The 13,490-nt window shown below is 40.0% G+C and overlaps 1 protein-coding gene across 1 annotated transcript in view; it reads left to right on the forward strand.

Annotated features, from left to right (window-relative positions):
• The window catches only part of LOC132865786 (neoverrucotoxin subunit beta-like), a 62,936-nt gene that overhangs the window by 32,410 nt on the left and 17,036 nt on the right, over nucleotides 1-13,490 (forward strand). Inside the window, exon 2 of the mRNA XM_060898295.1 lies at nucleotides 4,974-5,066. Within this exon, the coding sequence (XP_060754278.1) occupies nucleotides 4,976-5,066 (91 nt within the window). The 5' untranslated portion in view covers nucleotides 4,974-4,975. The remainder of the gene's footprint in view (nucleotides 1-4,973; nucleotides 5,067-13,490) is intronic.

Raw genomic sequence — 13,490 nt, forward strand, 5'->3', positions numbered from 1 at the left:
TTACACACGATTGCTATGTCAATAAACATCATTTTGCCAATATTTTAGAGATCATCCATCTTCTCCGTCGGTCAGCATCTGTCGGGATCCGATAAAATGATAAGTCTTGCCTTGTGTGTTGATGGTTACTACATCCAGGTGCACAACAATATAATGGCATGATGGAAGTCTTGCTGAAAGTAAAAACTTTCTTTGATGGCTATATTCCTTTCGATGCTTCGCCGTCGTTCCTCGTTGTTGGCTGTGGTAGACTACTGGTAGTTCATGTCCAAAATGGCAGCCGCATTTGTCGTGACGTCACATGGGAAGGGTCTATACCGAGGAGAAAGCAATTTGCATTACAGTCGTGAATGAGGATTCAAAATGGCAGCTCGGCTCGGCTTTCCCTTTCGGGCGCTCTGGTTTTCTGTTTGAATTTGGTAAAGAAAAAAATAAATATTATTTACCAGCTTAAGGTCGGTCCGTATGGTGAAATACCGTGACTTCGGCACAGAAGGCCTCGCTCAGTACTTTCAAGACCTCGGTCACGGTATTTCACGATACAGACCTCTCAGCTGGTAAATAACATATGTATCAACAACACAACACAGCAAATTTTAGTACGCCATCTTTATTTAAAAAAAAAAGTAAACCAGCATTCAGAAATCACATGGGGAATAATAAACACACTCTTCCTACTTCCACAATTTTTAATTAATTAGCAGCCTGGTATTATGAATAAAATGAACAAGATTAATATACAAGGGGAAAAAAATCAAAGTCTATACGTCTATAAAAGCAGAACTTTCAGTTCAGTTCACTTTATTATCCCAAAGGGAAACTTGTCTTGCAGTCAGGCACACAGAATAACAAAAAGACACACAACAGTCACAAGAGAGAAATATGACAACAGTAGACAATATACAATATAAAAGTAATTCCATCACACCAGTCTGTTTCTGCCAGATGTTTTTCAAAATTATTCACATACTATAAATCAACATTTTGCGAATTAAGCAGGCGTATTGCACCAGGAACAAAAGAGTTTTTAGTTCTGTTGCATTTATAAAATGGGACTCTTAGTCGCCGGCCTGAAGGAAGAGCTTCAAAATTACAGTGAAGGGGTGATTTTTGCAGTCTAATATAGACCTCACTTTTTGGAGGACCTGTTTCTCATAAATGGCCATCAAAGATGACTGTGGGGTGCCTATCAACTTACCAGCCACCTTTACAATATGGCTCAGATTATTTTTGTCCTTAATACTGATGCTTCCATACCAGGCAATAAAAGAAAGTAAGAACAGATTGTATAAAAATTTGCAAAACCGGGACAACATTTCCCTGTCCACATTAAACAAGTTTAACTTCCTAAGAAAGTACAAACGTTGCTGACCTTTCCTACAGATGGCTTCAGTATTTACATTGAATTTCAACCTGTTGTCGATCATTGTGCCCAGATATTGATACTGGTCGACAAACTCGATACAACTCCCTTTAATGTAGGTCTGTGGTGGAGAGCAAGATTAATTCCTTCTAAAATCAATGACCATGTCCTTGGTCTCTGAGGTGTTCAACTGAAGGAAAGACTCATCACACCATCTGACAAACTCATCAACCACTGGCCCATGCTGAAATTAATCTTTATACAGTAAACTGACTAATGGTATCAGCAAGTTTCAGGATGTGCCCATCCCTATGCTGGTTTCTACAGTCATTAGTGTATAGGATGTACTGTTAGGGGTGGCAAGATGTGGTGGGTTAGGATCCAATAGCAGAACACAAACCCGAAAATCCAATGAATGTATTTAATTAAAGTCCAAAAAGAGTCAACAAACAAAAATAGCAAAAATAATCCAGACAACAACGAGGTAGACAAAGTGCTAATATGAAAAATAGTTCTGACAAAAACGTAGTGCAAAAAACTGTGGCTAAGACTAGGCAAAACAGAGAGCAAAAATCCAGGAAGCAAAAAAATGGTACAGAGACTACGTGAGAAACAGACAAGACATTCTAGCAGAGTCCCTTTCTGAGAACGGCCTATTTATTACACAGCAGAGCAGACCAGGAAATGAATGCAGGCAAGATGGAAGTCCCGTCCCGGATCCAGATTGCGCTGAACTGGGAAATAGTAAATCTCTGGAGTGGAAGTCCGGGGCGGATCATGACTACAATATATATCTGGACCCGCTTGTTACTCAGGACATATTGGAGGAGATTTCTAGGCACAGGTCTTTTAGAAGAGACAAAAAGAACTTTCCCAAGGAGAGGAAATGAGGAAGAAGAGGTGGCATCCGGATCAGGTTAAAACACCAAAAATTGTGGTGAATTTTGCTTCCATCCATAATTCTCGCGAACGTTCACTAACTCAAAAACAAGGGTGATGAGCTGCAAGCGAACGCAAACTATTTACACAAATACAGAGATGCCTACATTATGGCCTTCAGTGAGATGTGGCTGTCGTCCAGGGACACCGATGCGGATTTATCAATTAGTGGCTTTGGAGCACCTGTCAGGTTGGACAGGGACATTTTATATATAAAACCAGTGGTGGTGTAACATCACCGTAAGGGAGTCAATATGCACAGCAAATATCGAACTGCTGTCTGTCCGCCCATTCTATCTCTCCAGGGATGCAGGTAGGTTAACATGGGGCGGCCTTGAGCTGAAGTGCCCTTGCGCAAGACACCCAACCCCCAACTGCTCCCCAGGCACTGTAGTATAGCTGCCCACTGCTCTGGGTATGTGTGTGCTCATTGCTCTTGTGTGTGCGTAAGCGTCTGTTCACTGCTTCGGATAGGTTAAATGCGGAGGACGAACTTCACTGTTCTTGAGTGTGTATGTGACAAAGGCTTCTTCTAAAACTTGATTTTTAATGTAATCGTCTGTGTGCAACAACTTAATTTTGTTAGACTTTTTTATTTATTTAATTTTTTTTTTTTAGCCTGCTAGCACCAGCAATGTAAAAACTGAGCATGAAGCTCAAGTAAGCTGAGTAAGAAGTGTTGAGGGTTTTATTGGTATCTGAAAGAGGTGTTGGAGGTTAGTTTCTGTCACATAATTACATCTTCCACATCTGGCAGACAATTTCTTTTGATTATCTGATGTCTTACAGTAAGCAAGGAAGAATACCAGTTATTGCATCACCTCTAGCATGCAATTCATAAGTCAGATTGATATCTTTGCCACTGCTATAGTACCTGTAGTAAGCCTATATAAATACAGTGGTGCTTAAAAGTTTATGAACCCTTTAGAATTTTCAGTATTTCTGCATAAATATGACCTAAAACATCAGATTTTCACACAAGCCACAAAAGTAGATAAAGAGAACCCAGTTAAACAAATGAGACAAAAATATTATACTTGGTCATTTCTTTATTGAGGAAGATGAGCCAATATTATATATCTGTCAGTGGCAAAAGTATGTGAACCTCTAGGATTAGCAGTTAATTTGAAAGTGAAATTAGAGTCAGGTGTTTTCAATCAATGGGATGACAATCAGGTGTGAGTGGGCACCCTGTTTTATTTAAAGAACAGGGATCTATCAAAGTCTGATCTTAACACATGTTTGTGGAAGTGTATCATGACACAAACAAAGAAGATTTCTGAGGACCTCAGAAAAAGCATTGTTGATGCACATCAGGCTGGAAAAGGTTACAAAACCATCTCTAAAGAGTTTGGACTCCACCAATCCACAGTCAGACAGATTGTGTACAAATGGAGGAAATTCAAGACCATTGTTACCCTCCCCAGGAGTGGTCGACTAACAAAGATCACTCCAAGTGCAAGGCGTGTAATAGTCGGTGACGTCACAAAGGACCCCAAGGTAACTTCCAAGCAACTGAAGGCCTCTCTTACATTGGCTAATGTTCATGAGTCCACCATCAGGAGAATACTGAACAACAATGGTGTGCATGGAAGGGTTGCAAGGAGAAAGCCACTGCTCTCCAAAAAGAACATTGCTGATCGTCCGCAGTTTGCTAAAGATCACGTGGACAAGCCAGAAGGCTATTGGGAAAATGTTTTGTGGACAGATGAGACCAAAATAGAACTTTTTGGTTTAAAAGAGCAGTGTTATGTTTGGAGAAAGGAAAACCACTGCATTCCAGCATAAGAATCTCCTCCCATCTGTGAAACATGGTGGTGGTGGTGGTAGTGGTGGTAGTATCGGTAGTATCATGGTTTGGGCCTGTTTCGCTGCATCTGGGCCAGGACGGCTTGTCATCATTGATGGAGCAATGAATTCTAAAGGAAAATGTCAGGACATCTGTCCATGAACTGCACCTCAAGAGAAGGTGGGTCATGCAGCAAGACAACGACCCTAAGCACACAAGTCGTTCGACCAAAGAATGGTTAAAGAAGAATAATGTTAATGTTTTGGAACAGCCAAGTCAAAGTCGTGATCTTAATCTAGTCGAAATGTTGTGGAAGGACCTGAAGCGAGCAGTTCATGTGAGGAAACCCACCAACATCCCAGAGTTGAAGCTGTTCTGTACGGAGGAATGAGCTAAAATTCCTCCAAGCCGGTGCACAGGACTGATCAACAGTTACTGGAAACATTTAGCTGCAGTTATTGCTGCACAAGGGGGTCACACCAGATGCTGAAAGCAAAGGTTCACATACGTTTGCCACTCACAGATATGTAATATTGGATCATTTTGCTCAATAAATAAATGACCAAGTATAATATTTTGTCTCATTTATTTAACTGGGTTCTCTTTATCTACTTTTAGGACTTGTGTGAAAATCTGATGTTTTAGATCACTTATGCAGAAATATAGAAAATTCTAAAGGGTTCACAAACTTTCAAGCACCACTTTAGACTGTGATTATTTGTATATGTGGTAACATCAAGATTTTTGAAAATCAAAGAATATTTTCCATATTTTGTTAAGTCAACAGCCCTGATTATGCCACACTGTCACACTTACAACTTCACAGTTTAATGCATTTTCCAATATTATCTTGTCTTTGTCTTTTCTTTTCTCTTGTAACAGTAATGGATTCCAAATGCATGGAAATACCTGCCCTGGGAAGATCTCTGTATCCTGGCATGCTATACGATTGCCGCAGGGACTCCTTTATTCCAGGTGCAATTTACACGATCATCTTTTAGTTAGTTATTTGCAGTGTAAAGATAGTTGTGATTAATGATATCAATAATAAGTTATGATATGTCCATAATGTATGCAATAATGAAATATCAGAACTTGTTTGACCTAACTCTGAAATGGTGGTTTTTTTAAAAAGTATTATTAGAACGTGTGTGTGTGTGTGTGTGTTAGTTATTTTATGACACGATGTCCTAGTGTTTTTATTGCTCGAATACCATAATTTGTAAAACTTCAAATACAGGTAGACAAATAAGCATATATTAAGAAGTGAACTCCTGCTTTCATGATAATTAATACATAAATTAATACTTAATGCATCAAGAAATAATGAAGTGTTTGTAATGCTCAACTGCGTCATGTATACACATCCATTAATAATTGTAATTAAGTATTAATATACCTGTTATAGATCTTGTGATAAAACGAAAGTGATATGTACCATTAATAGCAATAAGAAAATTGTTTGAGCGAACATTTGAGAGTTTCACTTCAATGTATTAAATGGAAACTGCCAGAAAAACACAAAGTGAATACAGAAAGTTTGATTGCATGAAGAAACCCCAAGTGTGTGCCCTCCCTTACACAAACAGCCAATCACATCCCTTGATAATGCTGCTTGCTACAAGTGATAGGCAAACAGCCAATCATTTGCCAGGTTTATTGTTTGGTTGCACCATCAACGTGTGACAACATAAACAGCATGGAGTGAGAAAATGTGCAGTGTTTCCCACAGGTCTCCAATATACTTGCGGTGGTAGTCAGTGGAAAGAGCCGCTTTTACCTGCCAGCACAAAAATTGCCTATCGCTTGCTACAAGTGATAGGCAAACAGCCAATCATTTGCCAGGTTTATTGTTTGGTTGCACCATCAACGTGTGACAACATAAACAGCATGGAGTGAGAAAATGTGCAGTGTTTCCCACAGGTCTCCAATATACTTGCGGTGGTAGTCAGTGGAAAGAGCCGCTTTTACCTGCCAGCACAAAACAGCCATGTGAACCTCATGTGATTTCACATTGCATTGAAATTTGCTCCACTCATGTTTCTGAGTACATCATGCGAGTTATCCATCAGCAACAATCATGGGTTGCTTTTAAATTTTGTAGGCAATTTTGTCTGCAATTTCTGATCACAAAAACAAAAATTACTGCTTAATTTCTGTTACTGACAAAAATGGAATGATCAAATGTACATGGACTGTTTATTCAAAGGACATTATCAGTTAAATAGGCTAGAAAAAACAGACACCTGAATGCACTGACTGGACTCATGTTCCATGTGTCATACTAACGTTGACAATAACATGTAAGGTTATTGTCATGTTATAACGTGTTCTGTGCACAGTGATTTAAGTTTGTCTGTCTACAGCGTGAAAGCTCTCCATTCATGTGGTCGGCTTTTTTGGCCAATTGTTCCAGCACAAAACCCAGCTCCTTTAAGCAATACATTAGACTCCATTCTGTTCGTGTGCTTACTAAACACACAATTATTAGTGTGCTTGCTGAATAGTGTTCTTTGTCAGAGTGCAGGCACTTATGTACTTCCTCCCACACTTGTTGGCTTCTTTGGAACCACGTATCAACTGCTGGTAACTGAGTGGATGTGTCGTCCCATGAAAACGGGGGGATTGGTAGCCAAGCATGTAGTGGAAAAGTGTTAAGTGTGTGGTAGAATGCTTGAGGGAGTTTTGTGCATACTCAGTCCATGGGAGACACCGTGCCCAGTCTCTTTGGTTTCTCATACAGAAGTTACATAAAAAAAATTATTGTGGATGATACCCGGACATGAGACTTACAGATATGCCTAGATGGTCCATGAAACTGGTCCAAAGTTGGGAGATGAACTGGGGACCCCAGTCACTTATGATGTCTTCTGGAATACCAAAGTAATGGAATACATGGTTAAATAATAGTTTGGCCGTTTGATAAGCTGTAGGCAGACCTGGTAGAGGAATGAGTCAGAGCACTTTGGAGAATCGATCTATGATTACCATGATGACGGTGTTTCCTTGAGAAGGTTTGAAATCAGTGGCTATGTGTGACCAGGGTCTCTGAGGTACTGGAAGAGGACACCTTTCCAGCAGGAGGGGCATGTGGTACCTTGGCTTGGGTGCACTCTGAACATGAGGAGACAAAGTGATTTATGTCGGAGATCATATTCTCCCACTAGTACTTGCTTGTTATGAGTTGGTACGTATGTGCAGTGGCTGCTTGGATAACCAGTGACAGGTGAGGAATGAGCCCAGGTGATGAGTCTTGCCCTGATTTCAGGTGAACCATGGAGGAGTCTGGTAGGGTGGTTTTCGGGTGGGTTCTGGGTCTGTGACTGCTGGATCTCTTTGTCAGTGTCCCAAGTGATGGTTTCTGGAACTGGGGCGGTAGGATATGGTGAACTGGAGGCATGTGAAGAATAGGGCTCACCTGGCTTGGCGCGGATTCAGCCGTTTGGTGGTTTCAGATATTCTAGGTTCTTGTGGTCAGTAAGGATTGTGAAAAGGTGTGTGGCACCCTCCAGCCAGTGTCTCCACTCCTTGAGGGCCAGCTTGATAGCCAGGAGCTCTCAGTTACCAATGTTCAGAGGTGGAAAGAGTACTAAAATATTATACTCAAGTACAAGTACTGTTACTCTGATGAAATTTTACTTAAGTACAAGTAAAATTACCAGACAAAAAATCTACTCAAGTAAAAGTAAAAAGTAGATCATTTAAAATGTACTTTGAGTAAAAGTAAAACGTTACTTTTAACAATGGGTGTTTTCTGCCTCCATTGTATTGTGCAAAAATGAAAAAGAAGAGGAAACAAGGATATATGTACATCTCAACCCAGATGTTTTATTTAAAGGAAGTGTATCAAATTGAATGCTTAGGATAATGCTGCATTAAAACTAAGACAAACAAAAAAGGTCAATACACACAGTCATGTCGTTTACATCGCCCTGACCACACACAAAGCATTGTACACGAAATATGAAAGTGAAACGTTGCACCGAAATCTCGTAGCTTGCCTGTGTGGACTGTGTGTTATTGAACAATTCAATTCAAACATTATTTGTTTTGCTTAGTATTCCTTTCTGGCCTGTTGGATGTAGAATGGTAGGAGGACTGATCACGTCAGGTTGGCGAGCTAACTTGCTTGCATGATTAGCCAACCGAATAACAGACTAGTTACCGTTATGTTACAGTACCAACAGGTTGCTACTTCAACATTAGCAATGCCATCCACTATTTTTGGAATATAACCAGCCTATTGTCGGTTTTACTATGGAAAGGAAACATTATGCCAATAACAATACTTACCTCAACATGCTTGCGCAGATTAGACGTCGAATTTTTGTATGCCGCAATGGTTGTCTTCTTGGGCACACGTAATCTGCATTGCATAATGAAACTGTCACCCCTTTTCTCTACGAAGCTGAAGTGATCACATATGTAGGGCCAGGGGTGCACTTCATTACTGGAAGAAATTGCGTTTTCTGCAGGGTCGTCCACCACAGGTTCCTCGGTCTCCTCCATGTCCGCAGGGGCGCTTTATCAACACCTGTGGCCCAGGGGCTAGGCCCCTCATAGGCTACCTGTCAACCCTACCCTTACCGTTGGCCAGGAAAACACTCTTATTTTATTTGCAATACGTGTCAAGCATTTACAGTGTAAGCGCGTAATTAGCCTAGAAGCCTACGATAGGTTACATTTGGCTCAGCGTAGCTGCGCAAGGCCCACGCTCACATCGCTCAACACATCCGACCACAGAGGGAGAGAAGAACGCGCGCATTATCATTACAGAGCCGGTTCTGATTATTACCACGGACAGGACAGTGATACTGCGTAACTTTCACGCAGGGGCATGGCCAGAGATAACCACACAAGCGCGCGTGCGCGATAATGTAGACCTATGTGTAAACATAAAACACACACACCTACAGACAAGGCCTTTTAAAAAATAAAATACATAAAAATAGCTCGGCGGCATGAAAACAAACATTCACTGCAAGTCAAGGTACTTGGCTCGGCGGCCACATGAAATGTAAACACCATGGACAGCGGCCAAACTCATAACTCTACAGACCGAAATACACGAAACCGAGTCCTACTAGGGTCTATTTTACCGATCTATGTTCAAGCATCATGCAAGTCTTCCTTCTCCTTGAATAAGACCGTGCATTCAACTGCCTTTTTGACATGACTGCATCGAAATACCACTCAACAATATTTCACGCACTCCATCAAGAAAAAAGTTAAACATGATGAACACGGGCATACTGTTTTGAGCATACGATTTTTTAAACAGAAACTAGCTACATCAAAGTCCTTCAATAAACCCATCCTTTAGCGCAAATGAGCTTAACCTAGTTCAAAGCATGACGCTAGCAGTAGCTGCATAAGGCAAAATCACGTGGGCCTTTCGTCAACAACAAGCCACGGCGGGCAAACATTAATAATCAAGTGTCCTTACCTTAAAACGTTGTCTTGACCACAGAACTTCTCAAGTATTTCACTTAAATCCACACGGGTTAACAACACACCCAACACAGCTAGCGAGAAATGTGGATCTGCGCTAGCTTTGTATTGCTATTCCCTTCAGTATGCTTACTCTGTCTGCTGCCCGAACTGTGAAAATTATAGGCTACAATCTTTTCATCAATTTCTTCAGTAGATGCCGTTTTAGACATTTTATTATCCCCATAGAAATATGCTATTATACTAACAGGATTATAACCCACACGAAAAAAAACAGTAAAGAACTTATAAGAGTTTACCACTGTCTTAGTAGTAAATCCTTATAAATATAAGGATAAATCCTTATAAGGATTTATAAATAAATATGTATGCCATGTATGATTTACTCCTGAAAGTGGCCCCTTTTGCATTTTCCTCATACAAATTTTTTATGAAAATCTAGTATGTATGAAGTGAACATTGTGCATGGTTTTTACAGATAATGTGTATGATGAATTACACCGTCTTTGTATGCTTCATGTAATGTTTGTAGTTTTAAATTATATTTTACAGTTTAAAATGTATATGCCTTTTATATGTAAATCCACACAAACATATATGTTTTTGTTTGAATTGTGGATGTATCGTAAAGGTATTCTATGATGGCTCTCTATGTTTTTTATATGTCAACATTACATTGACAGTAATTGGTTGACATTTTAAAAACATAGATAAACCTGAACAATTCATACAAAAAAACCTCTTCTATTTTTACATTTATAGTAATTGATCGACATATAAAAACATCTATAAACCTAAAGAAGTCATACAATAAACCTGTCTTTTTCAGTAGGTTGACATATAAAAAACATAGAGAGCCATCATAGAATACCTTTACGATACATCCACAATTCAAACAAAAACATATATGTTTGTGTGGATTTACATATAAAAGGTATATACATTTTAAACTGTAAAATATAATTTAAAACATTACACGAAGCATACAAAGACGGTGTAATTCATCATACACATTATCTGTAAAAACCATGCACAATGTTCACTTCATACATACTACATTTTCATAAAAAATTTGTATGAGGAAAATGCAAAAGGGGCCACTTTCAGGAGTAAATCATACATGGCATATATATTTATTTATAAATCCTTATAAGGATTTATCCTTATATTTATAAGGATTTACTACTAAGACAGTGGTAAATTCGTATAAGTTCAAATCACACGACACGTATTCAAATCACAACTGATTTATTTTACTGTTGGACAGATCATAGCATATCTAGCCTAGCTGCACATAGCCTAGCTGCTGGTAGGCTGATAACTGATAAGTAGCTGATATTCTGAACAGATTGGTGATCCTTACCTTAAAAAAGTCTGTGACTTTAGGCAACGATTCTATCATTACCTGCATCTCTCTTTTTTTTCCTTTTATGCGCCCCGCTAACATGTGAACGCTTCATCTTTCAAAGCCTCTAAATTTGCGTCTCAGTAGTCTGCAGTCTTTGGCGCGCTTTCGTGCGTGACGTTACATTTTGTTACATTTTTTCTGGTACAGTTGTGGGTGTTCGTTTCGCGAACCACATCCACCATGTCTCTTACAGCAGGCTACTGTGCGCTCATTTATTTCTAACCTTATTTCTATCCGTACATTAATGTAGGCGCACGATTCCGACAGTTTATTATTTTATTAATATTACAAGGCCCCTGATTGGCTGTGGCCCAGGGGCGTGAGCCCCCCCCCAAAGCGCCGGTGCATGTCCGCCATCGTCTGTGTGAGACTCGCGCGCGCGACAACTGTCCTTCCCGTGATTCATTTCCAGAACGCATTTCCCCTTCTCCGTTTTAACCTTTTTTTATTTTTTATTTATTTATTTTTTTACTCAGTAACGGTTGTGATGTAAAATGTACCGAAGTACACTACTTAAAAGAAAACATACTTAAGTAAAAGTAAAAGTACACTCTAAAAATTACTTGAAAAAGTATAAGTACACAAAAAAGCTACTCAAGTACAGTAACGCGAGTAATGTAATTCGTTACTTTCCACCTCTGCCAATGTTGTAGTTTCTTTCTACAGGTGAGAGTTTATTTGAAAAAAAATAAAAGGCTACAGGGTGCAGCTTATTCTTCTCTCCAACATATTGTGATAGCACCCCTCCAACTCTAGTTTCAGATGTATCCACTTCTATGATAAATGGTTTGGTGGGGTCTGGGTGTTGCAGAATGGGGGCAGAGGTGAAGGCTGACTTGAGTTTATTGAATGCTTCTTCAGCCACTGGACTCCACTTGAGCTGATGTGGTCCATTTTTTAGTAGGGAGGTCAATGGGCTGGCGATGGTGCTGAAACCCTGGATGAAGTGCCTGTAGAAATTTGCAAAGCCGAGAAAGCATTGTAGCTCCTTGACAGATGAGCGGTTGTCCAGGATGTGACTACTGTGATCTTCATACCTGCAAACTCATGAGGGTTGAAAAAGGTGACAAACTACCGGTAACCCCCTGGCCCCCTTAAACAGCGCGCGATCAAGGAAAATAAAGGGAAAAGACAACATTTAAAACAAAGACAAGATTTATTCATTTTTAGGTTTGCAATTTTCAGTTTTGCATCTGACACCTCATTACATTACCATTAAGGAAGGAAAAGTATAAAAAGTAAAAAAGTAAAATTTGAATTTAAAAAAGTAATTTTTGAAGTGTGACACTGGAAACTTTCTTCAGCAGACCAGTTTATCATTTTTAGACCTTTTGGCCCGAACAAGCCGTTCAAGGGCACGTTTATGCTGCTCTGCCATGTGCCTCTTTCGCGCCATGCTATCCTTCTTCACCACCTCTGCCCTATTACCAGCAGCACTGGTAGATGGCTGGACACCAAATTCAGCCCTCCATTCCTTCAGTGCTGCCAAATTCATGGTGTGAGTGTGTATGTGTGTGTGTGTGAGAGAGAGTGTGTGTGAGTGAGAGAGAGAGAATCTCTCTCTCTCTCTCACACACACACTCTCTCTCTCTCTCTCACTCACACACACTCTCACTCACACTCTCTCTTTCTCTCTCTCTCTCACTCACATGCACAACTAATTGGTTCTCTGAATACAACCGAGATCAACACATATTACGTTATAATTTTGACAATCCCACCAATAGTTTCACATAAAAATGATTTCTCTTACCCAAAACACGCGTTTATAGATCCTTATGGTCAACAAAAAATGACTTTATTCAAACTGATTTGACTTTTTTTTCTGTTTTGTTTCAGCCCACAGAAACATCTTCCGTGTCGCACGTTCGGTTCAAACGTAACAGCCCTGCCCCTTGCGTCCTATGTCATAAAAACGCGACTCACAGACCACCAAATCACAGGTACCAAAAAAACCACCCTAAAGCCTCTTTAAATCGCACTCATCGTAACACAGCTTTCTCTGCATACTAAAAATGTTTTTCCATCTCCAGATGTAATATAGAGTTCTGGAAAAAATCAGAAAATATGATTCCGTGAGCTGTTTTCAAGACTCAGTGTCCCGTTCTGCATTGCGTTTGGATGATCTCTGCCATCCTCCTATACACACCCGTATTCAAGAAAACCCCACCTCTATTCAGTTACAATTCGCGGATACTGTCCAGCGAGGGCTCCGAGATGATGCTAAAAATAGTAACACTGCACGTGTGCGGCCATCTTGGAAGTCACTCGCTCCAGAGCGCTCATAGAGTACACATTTAGCGATTCGTTTCCGCATTAGAGGGCTTAAAAACTTGGATTTTTTAAGAATTTAGACATCTGAAGTGATGGAGCACTACTGTGAAAGTTTGGATAAGCAGGCACGGGAGCATTATGCTGAGAAGGTACGTTTCATTGGGAATGTAGAGCCATACACGGTTAGTGAGAAGGAATGGAAAGCTGACCCCAGCTTGTTGCTGCATTTAACATACATAGATCTTGTGAACTATCTAGTGTTTCAC

This window comes from Neoarius graeffei, chromosome 18, assembly GCF_027579695.1.
Source record: "Neoarius graeffei isolate fNeoGra1 chromosome 18, fNeoGra1.pri, whole genome shotgun sequence".
In the NCBI taxonomy this organism is placed as follows: Eukaryota; Metazoa; Chordata; class Actinopteri; order Siluriformes; family Ariidae; genus Neoarius; species Neoarius graeffei.